Source organism: Phaseolus vulgaris, chromosome 4 (assembly GCF_000499845.2).
Source record: "Phaseolus vulgaris cultivar G19833 chromosome 4, P. vulgaris v2.0, whole genome shotgun sequence".
Lineage (NCBI taxonomy): Eukaryota > Viridiplantae > Streptophyta > Magnoliopsida > Fabales > Fabaceae > Phaseolus > Phaseolus vulgaris.
Genome location: NC_023756.2, coordinates 2,821,777 through 2,840,931, shown reverse-complemented (window position 1 = coordinate 2,840,931; position 19,155 = coordinate 2,821,777). Strand labels below are relative to the sequence as shown.

Below are 19,155 nucleotides of genomic sequence, written 5' to 3'. Positions count from 1 at the left end.
CAGTGTAGACATGTCTAACGTGCTAAAGAGATGATAGTATAATTGTGATCAAATGACCCCAAGTCGTCATCCAACGAATCCAATAGTAAATCAGTATTTATAATCTATCTGCAAACAGTAAAAGTTAGCAATAATAATAATGATAAAAAAAGGGTTAAGATAGTTGTGCAAAAAAAATAAAAGAGATTAAAATAACAAATAAAAAACGGTCCATTCCGAGTTCTTTCACCAATGAATTCCTCACACATTCTTTAAAGATTATTTCTTTCTCAATCTTCAAACAAAGGTAAATCAGATTGAACACGTGTCAATTTGATTTAACTTGAAACTCACCAGTAGAACATGGTTTAATCAATATCTACTTTGTTTCATGTGCATATTCAATAGGAATACTTATTTTCTCTCCCTTGGATCGTGCGTCCAAAAAATTAATTAAAACAATGCAAACTAACTAAGAAAATTTGTTCTCCTTGAGACTTGTGTCTTTTTATATGTTTTTCTTCCCTAAGGATCTTGGGAAAATATTTTGGTTCAAATTTTGTTTTCTATTTTAATTCAAATAAGCAATTTGGACTTTTGCATATTTGGCCAATTTGCAAAGGTAGACACAAATAATAGCTAAGACTCAAATAAACACAATTATATGAATTTTAATTAAAATAATAAATTTTTATTTATTATTACATTCCAACAATTTATTATTAAAGTTAATAAATGTGACTAAAATTATATTCATCACATCACATAATATCTACAAGGACGTCTTCACAAGTAAGTAAATTGTCTTAATGAATAGTTAATACTATTGAACTTAACCTTGTCTCCTATGTACCTATTTATACTATGATGCCTTACTTAGACTCAATTCCCTTTATTAATTAATTAATGGTTTAGCTTCTTTAGCAATGCAAATCTTGATTAGGGTTGGTAATCATATTGTTACGACAAAATACACAATTATTTGGAGTTAACTTTACTTAGAGTTTAGGGTTATATATATATATATATATATATATATATATATATATATATATATTCAGTTAATTGGATAGAAATTCGTTTCATTACCCGGAGATCAAGATACGGGTTGGTATAATAACTAATTGACTAAACAAAATCAATATTGGCTCCTAAAATTGATTAAAATACAAATATGTATAAAGAAGTCAAATAATGTTGCAAGGGTCTACATCAAATTAAAACCAAGGATGATATCATGGGCATGGTTGATGATGGATACTATAAGAAATAATTAGCACTTAAAATTCAAAAAGGAGATTATTCAAATATAAAAAAAATTGGGAGAATGAAAAACTATTTAAGGAAAATAGGTTGTATGATGAAGATGTAGACAACAATAAAAGGGCACTATGGTAGGAGGGGAGCATTTATTTTTATTTATTTTTGAAGGTGATTCACAAATTAATTGAGACACGTATGATTCATAGGAACAAGAACGAAATGAAGAGTGTATCCAAAATTGAATGAGTTGCAATTTTGGATGGGAATCACATTCTGGTGTGCAATGAGATCATATAAATGAGGTTTGTGTTAGATGATGTATATAGCGTCTACTGTATTAGTCAATGTGCATTGTTTTAGACGATGTACATGATAGCATTAGACGGTCTTTATATCATCTAATGCTATGTTTTGTTTTATGTTTTGCGTGCTCTGTTTTCTCTGAGCTTTTTCTAGTTTTGTTGTGATAAGCTAAAGACTTTCGTATGTTAGGTAGAAAATAAAGGAAAAAGAAGTTGCAATGTTTGAATGATAACTTAATCAATATCACTAAAAAAAATATTAAATAAAAATTAATTTTATATAAAAAAATAATTAGTTGTTATAATAATTAAATTAGATATCATTTTAAAAACTAAAAAAATTATTGATTTTTAAATTTGTTTTTAATGTTGGTAAATAATTTTTAAATGATATCTAAATTTAAATTTAATATTTTTTCTAGTTTATTAATTTAACATTACAGTTTAAGATAATTGATTAAAAAATGCACCGAAACGAATGGGCCCGGCTCACATGCCTAAAAACTGGCTTTCACGACAATTAAGTTACTTAGTTTCTTTTTACACTCCCTAATTTCCATATGCACCTTCATAAATTTTCAAATTTACCCTTGTGGTATTAAATGCAGCAAAAAGGATGGTTGGTTTGGGCATTGTGTTGTTGTGGCTTATTTGAGTGTTTTTACACGTTTCATGTCTGTGGTCATGTTCGATGTTGAAGTGAAAATAATAAACAAAATGAAGGTAAATTTATGATTTTGTTTTGCAATTTTTTCTCTAGTTTATGATTTTCAAATTAATTTTTGGATTATGTCATTTGGAGAGAGCTTTCATATTACACTATTCGGACTACAAATAATATGGATTGTAAAATCTAAAATAAATTTTATTTTAAAAATATATTTCAGCCTTTTGAAATTTAAGAAATTTTAAAAAACACATAAGACATAATACCAATTATATAAAAGAATCAAGGTTATACATGAAATAATTTACATTGGTTTGATAACTATTTATGTAGATATTTTGCAACCCTATTTAAGTGTTCATTAATTTGAATAGTTGTCCTTCTAGTAGGTATATGTCGTATAGCGTATATGGTTTGTTTTGGAATTTTTGAACTCCACGGTTATGATCAATCATCGAATCTAAGACATTGTTCGTTGTAAATTTTTTTAGTTCTGTTATGATTTTGTTTTTAAAAGGTGACTCGATAACTATTCCTGAACGATATGAAACTATATTAGTACCGAAAACAAAAATCGACAATCATTTAATTAATATAAATTAAAAAAGGAAATACTATTCTATTAAAATTCTATTAAAATGTGAACTCTTTCTAAAAGATAAAATAATTTAAAAATTATATTACATGATATCACAAATATATAAACTCATTGTGAAGTGATAGAAATAACATTTTCCATATATGTGAGATTCTGTGTGACCACAAAACATGATGGTGATGAATTATGTGAGAAAATGTGAGTTTTGATTAATTGATTGGTAAGATGAAAAGGTTGTTGGAAAGTGGGGTTCACTTTCACCAAAACCTTTGATGCAAACAACATGTCACATTCACTTATCTATTTGCCAACGGTATTGCAATTACTTATTTAAATCCTTTTAATTATGTGAAAGGGACTACTCATTCATTCAACAAAATATATGAAAAAATAGATGTATCCACCACCCACTAATTATAATTTTATTAATGTAAACATATTTATAGAAAATGTCAACTTTTAATTATATTTTTATTTACATTTATGCTTTATGGAAAATATCTTTTTGAATAATTTGAATTATTTTTTAATGTAATAAATCTTATATATTGTATATTTATTATTGAAAAAAAAATCATCTACTGCACATCATTAACATTAAAGTAAAATCTAATTTTCAGGTCAAAATAATTAGTTAATATTTGATTAAACTAAAAATTATTTTATAAACTAAAAAAAATTATTGATATCTAAAATAATTTGTATTATTAATAAAAATTTATAAAATAATTTTTAAATTAATATGTAACAATTATCTACTAAGACTTTAACTATCTACTCATTTATATTTTAAATTAATTTTTATTAATCTTTTAGAAACTAATTTAAACTATAAAATATTAGTAGTTAAAACCGTGATAGTTAATTTAAATATTAATTTAAAAAATATTTTATAAATTTTATTAATAAACGAAATTATTTTAGATATATGAATAATTTTTTAATTTTTAAAATAATAATTTAATTAATATAGTGACTAATTATTTTTTATCTTTTATTATTATTTGAAAAAAAATTAATATAAACTAAGAAAATCAGTCAACTGCAGTAAATTTTATTAACATCTTAATATTCTTCTTATAAAAAATATATATTGTGATAATATAACCCACAATCAAACAATAAGTAAACTTAAGATATTTTTAAGAAAATCATCAAATCAATAGTTAAAACTTGATTATATTTCTAAATTTTTTGATGGGAAATAGTATGTTATAAAAGAAAAATAATGTAAAAATTTAATAAAGTGAATATTTTTTTAGGATGTAATGGATATAAAAGTGACTTAATATATACATTATATTATATCTCTATGTTTTAATAAATTAATATTAAGTATTATTTTGAAAAAAGATATTGGTTCATTAATAGAAGGGATGATCAACCTAAACTCATACAGCAACAAAAAAGATATCTAATTCAATTTATACCAAATTCTTTTATCTAATTAACCCAATTTATTTTGTGATTTTTTTTCCAAAACAATTAATAAGACCAACCTTATTTTGACACATGTGGTGGCCATTTATTCACCCTTCCTGAACTGAATTCCTAATTTGTACAATAATTTTGTAATATTATTTTATTTCTCTTTTATCAATTTAATTATTTTTCTTTATCACATTTTTTTTATCTTTTTTAAATGTAAATTAAAATATAAAGCTTAGAGAATTAACCATTTTCTAAAATAAAATAAATACACCAAACATATAAAATAACAAACCCTAAATATTGGAATTTTCTATTTAGGAACATTTCAATTTACCCATATCTCACAAGTTCATAACTAAATCAACATTTGCTATTCTCTCACCCCAGAAAAACAAATAAATTATAATCAAAGTTTCTCACAATTCAAAGGTTGGCAAGGTATTAATTACTTCACCTAATTGTATGCTAGAGAACAAAATTAAATGCAATGCATTTTTTTTTGTCAATTAAATATTACTATTTATTAATTTTTCAATCAACATTGCATAATTAAAAGAATTGAAAAGTTGATAAACTTAATAATATTTTTGTATTTTTTTTCTTTTTTCTTTTTTTTAATAATATTTTTTTTTATATGACAGATGATTGTTGTTATTTGAGGTGTCACGTTGCTTTTCTTTCTGTTACTTCGAAAGTAGCTGCTTCAACTTCAGCCACTCGAATTTTCGATATCCCTTTTTATTTCTCATCAAACGAATGACATCTTCTTCTGGAAATCCTAGCTATTCTTAGTATGATATTGGGGAATCTGATTGCTATTACCCAAACAAGCATGAAACGTATGCTTGCGTATTCGTCCATAGGTCAAATCGGATATGTAATTATTGGAATAATTGTTGGAGACTCCAATGGTGGATATGCAAGCATGATAACTTATATGTTGTTCTATATCTCGATGAATCTAGGAACTTTTGCTTGCATTGTATTATTTGGTCTACGTACCTGATAACATTTGAGATTATGCAGGATTATACACGAAAGATCCTTATTTGGCTCTCTCTTTAGCCCTATGTCTCTTATCCTTAGGAGGTCTTCCTCCACTAGCAGGTTTTTTCGGAAAACTTCATTTATTCTGGTGTGGATGGCAGGCATGCTTATATTTCTTGGTTTCAATAGGACTCCTTACAAGTGTTGTTTCTATCTACTATTATCTAAAAATAATCAGCTGAGATATCAAGTACATATTAATGCTTAACATAAATTTTTTTTTAAAAAAAAAACGTTCGTAAGCTTAATAAAACGCCGATAAAAAAAAACTTAATAAAACGATTACTAAAGTAATTTCCATTAAAAAAAACTGTTTAATCACTATTAACGTGTCCTTTTTTTTCTCTCTAAAAAATCTCGAATACTAAACTTCATGAAACGAAGACTAATATAACTGGATCAGAAATATCTTGATAATTAATACTGTAAAAATTTGGAATATATTTACTATTATGTTGCAATTTACTTTTTTTAATTAATTTATGAAAATGGATATATAGATAAATTGTTGAAAGCACGATTTTATATAAAGTAGTTGCGCTTACTACTTTTGTTTCTATATTTACTTTCAATCTTATTGGAAGTCACAATATTATAATTTATTTAATTTTAAATAAATGTGAATACCACATTATATTTTTAAAAATAAATTTTTAAATAAAATTATTTTTTAAATTATTAAATTTTGATTTTTTTTAAATTGTTAACAAAAATATTTTTAAAATTAAAATATTTTAAATAATTTCTTATAAATTTAAAGTACAAAATATTACAAAAGAGATTGTTCATATTTCTCAACTCAAAAGCATAATTATATTGTATTTCATCTCATACTAAGTCCTGTAATTTTTTCAACTAAAATGGTATATTGGTGTAATTTTTAAAACTAAAATGATATATTTGCTATAGTGATTAAATTAGAAACCATTTTAAAAACTAAAAAAAAGAGAGTTTCTAAATTAGTTTCTATGAATTGATAGTTAAAATTTTGGTAACTAATTAAAAACCATTTAACAATAATAAAACTAATTTAGAAACCATTTATTTTTAAGTTTCTAAAATGGTCTCAAATTTAATTATTATAGCAACTAATTATTTTTTATCTCTATAATTAGTTTATATTTAATATTTTTCTTGTAGTGTAATTTCTATGTATTTTATTTTGGCAACCAAACACTAAAAAAAATCATCAAATTACAACTAATTTTAAAGACTAAAATAATTACTAGTATCTAAATTAATTTCTAATTTTAATAAAAATTTATAAAATAATTTGGTATTAGTTACTAATATTTTAAATTTTAAATTAGTCTCCCAAGAGATCAATTGAGACCAATTTAAAATCTAAAACATTAATAACTAGAACTGGTGTCAATTTAGATATTAATTTAATTTTTTTATTAATAATAAAAATCATTTTTAATGCAATCAATATTTTAATTTCTAAAATAATATTTAATTTAATTAATACAGTGATTAATTATTTTTGTTTCTAATAATTTTTTTATTAAAAATTGTAATTTACAAAAATACAACTTTATTTTGAACATTTAAAAAGAAAATAACTTTTTGTTTAAAATATAAAAGCAAAAACACGATTTCTGCGTATTAAAGTGATTTTCACGGCTTATCATGTGACTTTTTTTTTTAAAATTATCTATTTTCATAATTTAAAAAACAAATTACAGCAAACAACAGAGAAAGTTTGTTATATATTTTTATACCTGAAAGTCAAAGTAAAGGTTTGGTTATATTTCCTAGGTAATAGTTATTATTATTTATTAGGAAATAAATTTATTTTGACGTAATTATGAATATTATTAGGGTTGGCATGTAGACTAGTAGATACATTCAACTATATTTCTTCTTTAAGAGATTCCATAATAAATGTTATAACAAATAACTCAAATAAGAACACGTGCTGGAACATATCTTTACCTAAATCTCTTATATTTAAACATTCTTAAAATTAATATTCTCAAACAAAATGAAAATACATGATTATAAAATTGTTACGTAAATAATTTATAATTATTAGCCATGTAAATGGAAATTTTAATCGTATTAAAGTAAAGGGACTATAATAGTTATTTTTCAATTACAGAAAAATAAAAAAATATTTTGAATTTATAAGGCAGAGAAAAACATAATTCAAATTTAGTTTACTAAAAGCTTATTTAAATACTTGTAATGTAAAAGTGATAAAATAGAGAGAAATTCCAATATTACCATATACGAAGTCAATAACTACTATTAAAAAATTATTAAATAAAAATTAATTTTAAAAATAAAAATTAATTTTAAAAATAAAAATTAATTTTAAAAATAAAAATTAATTTTAAAAATAAAAATTAATTTTAAAAATAAAAATTAATTAACTATTATATTAATTAAATTAGATATTTTTTAGAAATTAAAAAATATTGGTATCTAAATTAGCTTTTATTATTGATAAATACTTTATAAATTTATATTTAATTAATTATGAAGCTTTTAACTACCAATTTTAAATAACTGGTAATTAAAATTAATTTCAAATAATTAATAGTTAAAATTAATTTTAAATAATTAGTAGCTAAAATTCTCTAACTAATTATATATTAATTTAAAAATTATTTATCAATAATAGAAACTAATTTAGAATTTTTCTAATTTTTAAAATAATATTTAATTTAGTCAATATAATAATTAATTATTTTTTATTTTTAAAATTGATTTTTATTTAATATTTTTTTTATAGTTAAAATACTAAAATTATCAACGAAAATTTCATTTTATGAACTTATCTAGCTACTGTAATTGAGTAAAGCTTCTAACGTTTTAGTTAAACTTTATTAATTGTTGAATAAGTGATTTTGATTAATTATTATATTATTGCTTATTTAAGAAGTGAATGACTTCCTGAAAAAGTTCTTAAAGTTTTGGTCACACAAAACTTGTTATTGATTATATATTTTAATTATGACTTGTTTAAGAAGTTTAATATATATAATACATAAAATGCACTCTTTAATATCTAAACTTTTAATATATAAAATGCTTTACCTAAAAGCATGTTTGACAAGTATAACAAAATTAAAAATTAAGAATCACCAAAAATAATGTGAAATTGTTCCGATTCAATTAAGGATTATTTTTTATTTCAAATTTGAAATATACAAATATTAACCATTTAGAAGTAAAGTTTTAAATCTATAATAATTTTATTCGATTCATGCATAATTGTCTCTTCTAAAATAGCATTTATGTAATTTAGAAAATAAGGTTACTTACAATGATATTTTGTAAAACATTATTCAATTGTTTGATCAAGGTAGAACTATATATTAAAAAAAATCATTATAATGACTAAATAATATTAAAAAACATTATGATAACTCTATAATAGTAGAAGTTAAAACAGCACATAAATTTATAGAATTTTAATGTTGAAAATACCTATAAAAATTAAAATAAAACATGTTATCATACTTATATTAAAATTTTAATAACATTCATCGACATTTATTGGTAAAATTATTTATGTATATAAAATTAAAATAAAAAAAAACAAATATTTAGGTTATTTTTTAAGAAAATAATTTTTTTTACAAACATTTTTATCTCTAAATCGATTTTCTTGTTCTTTGATTTTTTTAATCGATTTTTTTTTTGTTTTCTTTGAATTAATTACTTGACTGAAATACAAGTAAATAGAGTCCAATTTTCTAAACAAAGCTTAGAAAAAAATTGGAACTACTAATTAGTCAATGATGAATATTGCTTTAAACGTTGACCAAAAAAAAAAAGAGCATAATGAAATCACCTTTAACCTTCTCAACAAATAAATGACACACATTTAGTATTTTTCTAACCGTTCCTTATACGGTTACGTTACCCCTTTTTTTCTAACTTTTTCTCTTACTGTTTTTCCTAAACATATTAACACAAGTTAGTTAACATAGGCTTCAAAACTAATTTTATTTTTTATATATCTATTTGGAGTTATATTTAAAAATAGAATTTAATATACATTGACAAAAATAATATTTGTTTACATCATATCTAATACTATATACATTTGAAAAATTCACTTGAATTCACATTAATATTATTAACTTTAAATTTAATAAATCTTATAAAATTGTGTGAAATGTATATTTATTATGAAATGTTAAATCTCTAAAACTTTTCGATTTACACTGTAAATTCGAATATAAAATTATATTTATAGGTGGTCCACATGATAGTACGTGATTTTATAAATTCAATAAATTTTCGTTCAAATAAACTTTAAATGGTTCTTATATTATATTAAAAATAAATTTAAAATTTAACTCAATTTTATAAAAATAACTTATAAGATAAAATTTACAGTTCTGAAATTTTTAACAAATACTAAAGTTAAAAAATAATTATTTATTTTTAACAAATACTAAAGTTAAAAAATAATTATTTTTAATTTGAAATAATAATTTTTATTTTGTGTTTAGGACGAATTTTAGAATTTTTGGGGTCATTGGTGGTAACAGCCATAGCCTAACCTCTATTTTATTTTTTTTCCCATAAACAAATATATTAAGTTTCCATAAAGCAAACAAAGACAGCATATTTTAGGGGAAAAAACAAACCAAAATTACCGATTTGAAGACCCAAACGTTGGGTTTGATTAGTCATAAATGAACATGATGTCTCTTTTTTTCTGAGCATTCAGATGAACCCAAAAAAAAGCACAAAATTTGAATGGAAAGAGTGTCTTCAAAGCCTTCACACCAAATTATCCCTTCAGTTGCGGAGTCATGGCAAACACATATCACAATTTATTATATAATTAATTACAAGAATCGGAGGTTAATACCATACTTTTCATCACACTCTTTTTAATGATTTTAATAATAAAATGATTAGGGTAATTTAATTACAAGAAAAGCTTAATAAATGAATTAAAAATTGAAGAAGAAACTCTTGTTCTGTACTGTTCTTCCGTCTTTCCCCATCTCAGACTCTTTAAAGAACCTGTTCAGAAACAAACACCCATTGTTTGTTGAGACAGAAAGACCAAATTTTGCAACACCCCACGTAGTCTCCTCACTACTGGGGATAACAAACATCCTTAAAAAGGGTTTTTTTGAAAGAGGGGTTTCAAATTTCGATCACAGAATCAGTTTCAGTTTCAGTTCATTCCCACAAGCGTAAGAGCTTCAAGTTGAAGTTGAAGTTATTGTATTACAGATCATGAAGAAGTTGAAGAACTATTATATGCATTTGCGGCATCACCACCACCACGCCGAGCGGAGGTGGGTGTTCCCGCTGGCGGTGGGTGCTCTCCTCTCGCTCTTCCTCCTCTTCGTCGCCACGCTGACCTCGCCGGAGGGTACTCCGATTCTCCCCTTCTACCGCTCGATCACCGCCGCCTCCTACTCCGTCTTCGTCGAGTCCAAGCTCCGCCCGCTCCCGGTCTCAGCGCTCCCGCCGCCGCCTCGCCTGGCGTACCTGGTGTCGGGCTCTGCCGGAGACGGCGGCGCGGTGAGGCGTGTGCTGCTGGCGCTTTACCACCCCGGGAACCGCTACGTGGTGCACCTGGACCTGGAGGCCTCGGCGGAGGAGCGCGCGGATCTGGCGAGGTTTGTGGAGGAGCACCCGCTGTTCCGGCGGTTCGGGAATGTGAGGGTGATCAAGAAGGCGAACCTGGTGACCTACAGGGGGCCCACCATGGTGGCCAACACGCTCCACGCCGCCGCGATTCTGCTGCGAGAGCTCGGCGATTGGGATTGGTTCATCAACCTCAGCGCCTCCGATTACCCTCTTGTTACACAAGATGGTTAGTTAGTCAGTTACTCTTTTAATTAGTTGGTTAGTTAGGTGGATAATTTGCTTCAGTTTTCCTGATTTTTCGTTGGAAAGCGCGTGGAACAATGGCACGAGATTGTTCTGGTCTAATCTAGATCATCTGGTACCATGTTTTTTAGTTTAACTTGGATAAACTAATGTGAGATTGTTCTGGTTTAACTTGGATCAACTAGGACGAGATTGTACTAGTTTAACCTGGATCAACTGGTACTAGATTGTTCTAGTTTAACTTGGGGGGATCAATTGGTATGGAGTTGTTCCAGTTTAACCGGGGGACCAACTGGGACAAGCTTGTTCCGGTTTAACTTGGATCTACTAGTACTAGATTTGTTCTAGTTTAACCGGTTGTGTTGAATTTCTAATTCTGGGGTTTGCAGTTGTGTTCAATTGTCGGAGATAGTATGGTTTCTAATCCTATGAACTACAGCTTTGATGTCTGTAAAAAAATGTTTTTTGCTGATGTTTGTATTTTTTTTGTTCTGTGATGGTTAGATCTGCTGCACACGTTTTCATACTTGCCACGGGATCTGAATTTCATTGATCATACGAGTGACATTGGATGGAAAGAGTGAGTCTTTTTAATTTTTTGATGGTGGTGTTGTTATGATTTTAATTTTTTCTTTTCTGTGTGGGGTCTTTTGTTTTGTTTTTAGATTTATGTGATTGGTTTTTTGTGATGTGTGTGTTGGTTAGTCATCAGCGTGCGAGGCCGATAATAGTTGATCCGGGGTTGTATATGAATAAGAAGCAAGATGTGTTTTGGGTTACACAGAAGAGGAGCAGGCCAACGGCTTTCAAGCTTTTCACAGGTGAAGATCCTTTTCTTGTGTGTTAATTTTGCTTTTTTGGGTTTCTTTGTTTGTTTGTTTCTCTTTTTGGGAAAGCAATATAGTTTATTTCCTGTTTTTGCTTTTGGATTTATGCGGACTAGGGGATTAGATTAGTATTCTATTTTTTGCATAGAGGTTTTCGTTAATGTTGAGAAGGAAGTAGTCCTGGTTTGCACGTGGCTTTTTGCATTAATGGGAAGCTTTGTGTGAATAGATAGTGGGGCATTTATGGTTTTGAAGATCAAGAAACGTCTTATGTGGCATTATCAGTTCTTTTCTGGGGTGTGTATGCATGGCAGAGAGCATCACTTGTGAATAATCTGTTCTAATTCAGTGTGGTAATTCTGTAATGTGCCTGGACCTGTTAATGAAAGTTATTTTGTGACTTGTTGAGTGCATTTCCATGCATTAAAAGTTTAAATCAAAATGGTCAAGAAGTTTAATCCATCTCAGGTGGGTCAGAGTAAAATTCTGAATTTCATTAATTTACATTTGACTTCTTGCAATAAAACATCTCTCCTAGACAGTTTTGTTCTATAAGCACCTTTTCGAAGTATAAGATTATTTTATTTTCTGATTTTAGGTATCTTGGTAATATATAAAACTCGTGCATTGTGATTTTGAAAGTGAATCTCCTTATGTCAATGATTTTCTAAAGATAGGCAAACAACTGCTTATCTCTGTTTGGAATCTGTTACTGGATCTAGGCAAATTTTGGTTAAGTTTGGGTGACTTTTCAGAGGATACCCAGAAGGTGTGAAAATTTTTTCTTCTTAAATTTTCATCTTGGCCTAGGCTCCTCAAAGGTGAGCTGATCTCTAGACTGAGCAAGGATGTATTCACTTTAGAGGATTTTGTTTTCCACTTTAATAAAGAACAACTTTTTGGAAGGACATACTATGGTGTCTGTAATAGGAAGATGATGTTTCTCTGTGAGTGAGATGGGTATAATGCAGCAAAATATTGAGTGGGTTTATTAGTTATGTCTTCTAGCACAAATGCTATTATAAAGGAAACAAATGGCAGAGTAATATTCTGCTGGATTGATGATATTTTGCTAAACATCAAATATTTAACTGAGATTCACATCTATATATTCGGTTGTATTAAAAAGAACACTTTCTTTTTCTAAAACAAGTTTAAACAGACAGACCCATTCCACACTTGGTGTTTCCTCTCATTGTTAAGGAAGGTATCTTGGATTGCCTTTGATGATTGGTAGAAATAAAGAGCAATTTTTGTTTTTCTTAAAGATAGACTAATGAATCCTCTCAGTATCTTGAATCAAATCTACTAGCATCAGCCAAATCCAACTTCTCCATTTTGGTTGGTTCTTTGAGATCCTTTTTGTTGATTGTGGTTGAACTGATTTTGTATGATAGTGTTATGCATTTTTGTGACTCATCTTCCCTTCATGAACTTGATGGGTGGATTGCATTCGAACTGATAAAACTTCTCTCATGTTAGGTTCTGCTTGGATGGCACTGTCAAAATCTTTCATTGATTACTGCATATGGGGATGGGACAACCTACCTCGGACCGTACTCATGTACTATTCAAATTTCATATCTTCCCCCGAAGGATACTTCCACACAGTTATCTGCAATGCTCAAGAGTTCAGGAACACAACTGTGAACAGTGATCTGCATTTCATTTCTTGGGACAATCCTCCCAAGCAGCATCCTCACTACCTTACAGTTGAAGACATGAAAGGAATGGTTGACAGCAATGCTCCATTTGCAAGGAAGTTCCACAGAGAGGATCCAGTGTTGGACAAAATCGATGCCGAACTATTATCAAGAGGTCCTGGAATGACTGTTCCCGGAGGCTGGTGCATAGGGAAAAGGGAGAACGGCACCGATCCCTGCTCTCAAATCGGCGACACCAACATCCTCAGGCCCGGCCAAGGTTCCAAGCGGCTTGAAGCATTGATCAGCTCATTGCTGTCGAACAAAAAATTCCGGCCGAGACAATGCGTGTGAGACGAAGAAGGACCAACCAGCTATGGCGGTCTTGTAGAACATTATTTTCCATTGGCTTTAGTTTACATGTCCACGGTTAGTTAGCTGATGATCAGTAAATTAGTTTTCTTTCCCACTAGGAGAAGAAATAGTGAGAAGTATACACAGTCTTTGATATTGAGAGAAAGAAAAAGAGTGAGACAAGTCTGGTGAAATGAGGTTGACTGCAGAGTTGGATCACCACTGTAATAGTATGGTACATATGACAGTTCACCCTGTTGTCCTTAGTCACCTCTTCCTCCAAATTTTGACATGAATGAAGCCAGATCAGTTGTGTGAGCACCATTGAAGGTTCTTCAGCTTTTCTGTTGAGCAAGAAAGAGAGGGAAAAGGAGGATGACAAAATGGTAAGTGGGGGGAACAAAAGTAAAAACAAATGTGTGAAATGGAATGGAAATACTTTTTTCATGTATTCTCTTTACATGTTTTTTGTTTTCAATTGATGTTGTTATACGACCAACTTTTCCTTTGTTTTTAAGTCAATGCATCTCTATATGTGCTTTGGTACCAAACAATTTGGTGTCATATTTCCAAATGGATATAGGACTTTAATTGACATTTGCCCAACTTAGTTTATTTCTTTTCCTCTTTTGAAGTAAAGAAAAAATAAATGAACAAGTTGGGTACATGTCAATTATAGAAGTTGGGTAAATGAAACCATAATTGTTCATTTCTTTTCAAATTGGATTCAACTATTATAAAATTTGGTCAAAGATTTAATTATACTACAATAAAATTATTAAATAAAAACTAATTTTAAAAACTAATTTTAAAGATAAAAAATAATTAGTTTCTGTAAAAATGAATTTGGAATGAAAAAAATACATCACATGGTAGAAAAGAAAATTCGGAACTCAATATGAAAATGCATTTTGAAAAAGGATTTTGAGAACTTAGAAATGATTTGAAAATATATTTAAAAAAAAATGTAAATATTGATTGTTGTAGGGTAGGGTAAAAGTTCACGTGTGTAGTTGACTTTGCATGCATCTGCCACTATTTACCTTTTCCTATAATGGAGGCCAGAGCCACATTATTCAATATGCACCATTTTTTTTGTTCCTCATCTCATACATAAAAAAATAAAATAAACTAAGAATAATAATCCCATTCAATTGCTTCTATTAGGAATAGAGATATTTTACTAACTAATTTATTAATTGCTACATACTTTACTCATATCCTATGTGAATGTCCTTTTAAGGATTAATCATCATAAAAAACAATGATTAATATAATGAAGAATTATGAACACATCCTTCCCAACATGATTTAGTATCTTACATAAATTACTACAATAAAATAATTAAATACAACTAATTTTAAAAATAAAAAAAATAATTAATCACTATATTAATTTAATTAGATATTATTTTTGACTAAAAAAATTATTAGTATATAAAATAATTTTTATTATTAATAAATAGTTTTTAAATTAATATTTAATTGTCTAACAAAATTTTAGATTATAAAATTGATAGTTAAAATTTTGATATTAAATTAAATACTAAGAAACTATTATATTTATTAATAAAAACTATTTTAAATAGAAATAATTTTTTTTAATTTTTAAAATAATATTTGATGTAGTTAGTATAATGAGTAATTATTTTTATATTTAAAATTAGTTTTTTATAATGATTTTTTTTAGTAAATGAGAGTTTAAATCTCACTATTGATGGGAGGATCTTATTCATAGATTATTTATAAGGATTCATAGAACTTGGAGATATGTTGTGATGATGGTGATCATTCATAGTTCATTTTTTCTAAACATTTTCTGAAAGAGGAAAATATTTTTTGTCTTCCATACATTCTCTTAACATTTTCCCTCACCTTCTACTAGCCAAACTATTTAATATATAAATTTCAAAACCTGACTGGTCCATTTATACTATTCATGATAGCATAAGCTAATTAAAGGAAAGGAAAAACACCAATTTTGATATCAATCTTTTGCATATTCATCATTAACCATAGTTTTTCATTCAAACAAGTAATAGGCATTTCTTCAATTTCATTCATATTTGCATGTGATAATATATATACTCCACATCCACATGTCATCCATAAACTAATGCACCATTACAAGAAAATCATTAAATAAAAACTAATTTTATAGAAAAAAAAAATTAGTTACTATATTAACTAAATTAAAGATATTTTAGATACTAAAAAAATATTAGTTTTTAAATTAGTTTCTACTATTTGATAAATAGTTTATAAATTGATATCTAATTAACTACCAAGGTTTTAACTACCAATTGTTTAGATTTCAAAATCCTACCTAACACAAATAATTAATCAATATCTCAACTTTGAAAAGATTTTGTCTATTCCATTATTTTTCATGAAATTACAATCCTTTGAAAACCAAGACAAAACATCCTTCAAAATCTTTTTTTTAAACTAAGAGTAAATTCTAACTTGCTTACCTAGGTTTATGCTTGTAACATAAGGAATCTTCTCTAGAAGGAAAAGATTGAAGCACCACAAATAAGAATTTTTTAATCATCTACCTTTTACCTTAACCATCAAACACACATAAAATTTTACCCTAATCTCAAAATGAAACTAAAAAACCCCACATAAAAAATTTCCCCAAACCATTGCATATATGGATTTTTCTTCACAAAAAGAAAACAAAAAAGCCTTACTTATGGTTATTATAGCAAGATGTGGATGTTTTCCTAGTTGCTTACTCAACCTTAGAGGAAGAAGAGTTTTTGTGGAACTTTAGGATGCTTAAAGAAAAAAAAAACAATTTTGGGGTTTCCATTTTCGAAAACAACAAAATTGCCACCCTTCTATTTACACCCCACTTTCCTTTGTCCAAATTAAAGCCCAACCAAGACCCAGCCTCAATCCATATAAAACTTCTACTATTAATTAAAGTCACAGTATAATTATATCCAATTAATTAATTTCACACATATAAATAAATAAATTCACAAAAACTTCTTCTAATCCTTAAAGGAAAGAAAAACATCTAAAATAGAAATCCAAAAGAAAACTACAAACTGAGACATACATAAGAAAAAGTCTAATCTTCATACAACCATAAACTAATTTCAGAATTATACATTGTATTTTGTTTAATAAATTTTATTCTTTAATTTTTTTCATCTATTTATTTTATAACCTTTTAATTATTTTATGGATGGATAATGAGATGTTACAAAACCAAAATTTAAAAAATAATATTTTTATTATCAACTTATGGATGAATTAACTCTTAATTTGTTCTATATTTGATTTGAAAAAAAAATCAATCAGGTCAATTAATCTATATAAGATTTGTGAGTTAGTTTTTTGGTTTTGTCTTACACAACATTCCAAAGGACTAATCCACATAAATAAAACTTTTACATTTTTTATTGCATTTTAATCCACAATAATAATTTCATTTTAATTAATGCATGAGTCTATCATTAACAATAAAATCTAAATAAATTAAATAAGTATAAGATTAACCATGTAAATTAATAATCTTGATTGAATATATATTGTACAGAACAAGGTGAAATACAGATATCTATACAAGAAACTCTGATTTATACAATAAATTTGTATGCAACGTAACAATCACTACAAGAAAATCATGAAATAGAAACAAATTTATAGAAACCAAAATAATTAGTTGCAATAGTGACTAAATTAAAGACCATTTTAGAAACTAAAAAGAAATTTGGTTTCTAAATTAGTTTATATTATTGTTAAATAGTTTCTAAATTGGTATCTAATTAGCAACCAAGGTTTTTGCTACCAAATTTAGAAACTAAATAATTGGTAGTTAAAACCTTAGTTGCTAATTAGATACCAATTTAGAAACTATTTAACAATAATAAAAAATAATAGAAACTAATTTAGAAACCATTTTTTGTTTTAGTTTCTAAAATGGTCTCTATTTTAGTTTTTATTGTAACTAATTATTTTAGTCTCTAAAAATTGGTTTCTATTTCATGATTTTCTTGTAGTGAATGTTAATTAAATTTGTAAGAGTAAAATTGAGTTTTAATATTCCATGAGGCTATACTTATAATTTGGGTGGTTTAAACCTGTGATGGAAACAAAAAGAAAGTAACAAATATACATATTATTAGAGAAAATAATAAGAGAAATCCAGAGAAAAAAGAAATGACCTAAGCCAACTTCGAAGCAATTGTTTCATTTCTTGTAGCACAAAAAGACTTTTCTTCAAGTTCTTCATAGGAAAAACAATTTTCTTCAGTCAATTTCAAGCAATCAAAATCAATTCCAATTTTCTCATAAAATTGGAAAAAGCAGCCCAAACCATACACTTATTTTCTAGATCACAAGGACAAGAAAAATAGTAGAAAAGTTATTATTTTAATGTTACAAAATTACACATTCATTTTATGTTTATATTACGTATGTTTTTAATTTTAATATTTATTATTTGTTATTGAGAAATGAATATGATAAAAAAATCTAAACATTTGAAAAAAAAAGATCGTTAATATTGATGGCACTCTACTAAGAGGTTTAATTTTAAGAATTTAAATGAATAAATATTACTTAGTGAGACAATCTTGTGTTATTTTTTTAATCATGATAAAACTAATTTATTTCGACTAATTATTTGGAAATTAATTTAATATAATATAAAATAAAATGAAATATATTAATGAAATTGTAATGAGAATTTATATATTATTTTGGTATGATATTTTTTATATTATATTTATTTTACTTTCCAATTTTGTCTTTTTTTATATAATAAAAATAAAAACATCAACTTAAATAGATTGATGTGCTAAATTTTCGAAACCCTTTTTCTATGGTCATGAGAAGCTAAAATACAAAACATCAATTTTTTGTCACTTTTAAGAAACAGGCCTCTCAATTTTAACACTTTAAGATTTGTTTCTTATACATGAAACGATTATATTAGAATGATCAATAATTATAATTTTTTATTTTTCTTACCATTCATATTAATCCATTAAAACATGTTTTCACCGACCATGTACAAAAAATTAGTAATATAAAGAAAAAAAATTATAAATAAATAAAACTATTCATTAAGACAAATATGCAAATAAGTAGAGTTCTTTTTCCAAAATTATTCATGAATGGTGAAAGGAATGATTCAAAGGTTTATGTGATAGTTTGAGAAAAAAACGTTACTGTGAAATAGCAGATAAAGTTTTAATTGCATGTTTTT

The 19,155-nt window shown here is 26.6% G+C and overlaps 1 protein-coding gene across 1 annotated transcript; it reads left to right on the top strand.

The window, feature by feature from the left end:
• The first annotated feature begins 10,122 nt into the window (after positions 1–10,122).
• Positions 10,123–14,427, top strand: LOC137836862 (beta-glucuronosyltransferase GlcAT14A). The gene is made up of 4 exons (XM_068645625.1): positions 10,123–11,087; positions 11,609–11,684; positions 11,810–11,925; positions 13,414–14,427. Exons 1-4 carry the CDS (start codon positions 10,502–10,504, stop codon positions 13,926–13,928), a joined length of 1,293 nt encoding a protein of 430 aa, XP_068501726.1. The 5' UTR covers positions 10,123–10,501; the 3' UTR covers positions 13,929–14,427.
• Positions 14,428–19,155: the final 4,728 nt, after the last annotated feature.

Bases quoted from the DNA above. Each gene is read 5' to 3' on its own strand.
- LOC137836862 (XM_068645625.1), top strand. From the start codon at position 10,502: ATGAAGAAGTTGAAGAACTATTATATGCATTTGCGGCATCACCACCAC. The intron at 11,088-11,608 runs GTTAGTTAGTCA...TGTGATGGTTAG, and splicing joins CCCTCTTGTTACACAAGATG to ATCTGCTGCACACGTTTTCA. The intron at 11,926-13,413 runs GTGAAGATCCTT...CTCTCATGTTAG, and splicing joins GGCTTTCAAGCTTTTCACAG to GTTCTGCTTGGATGGCACTG.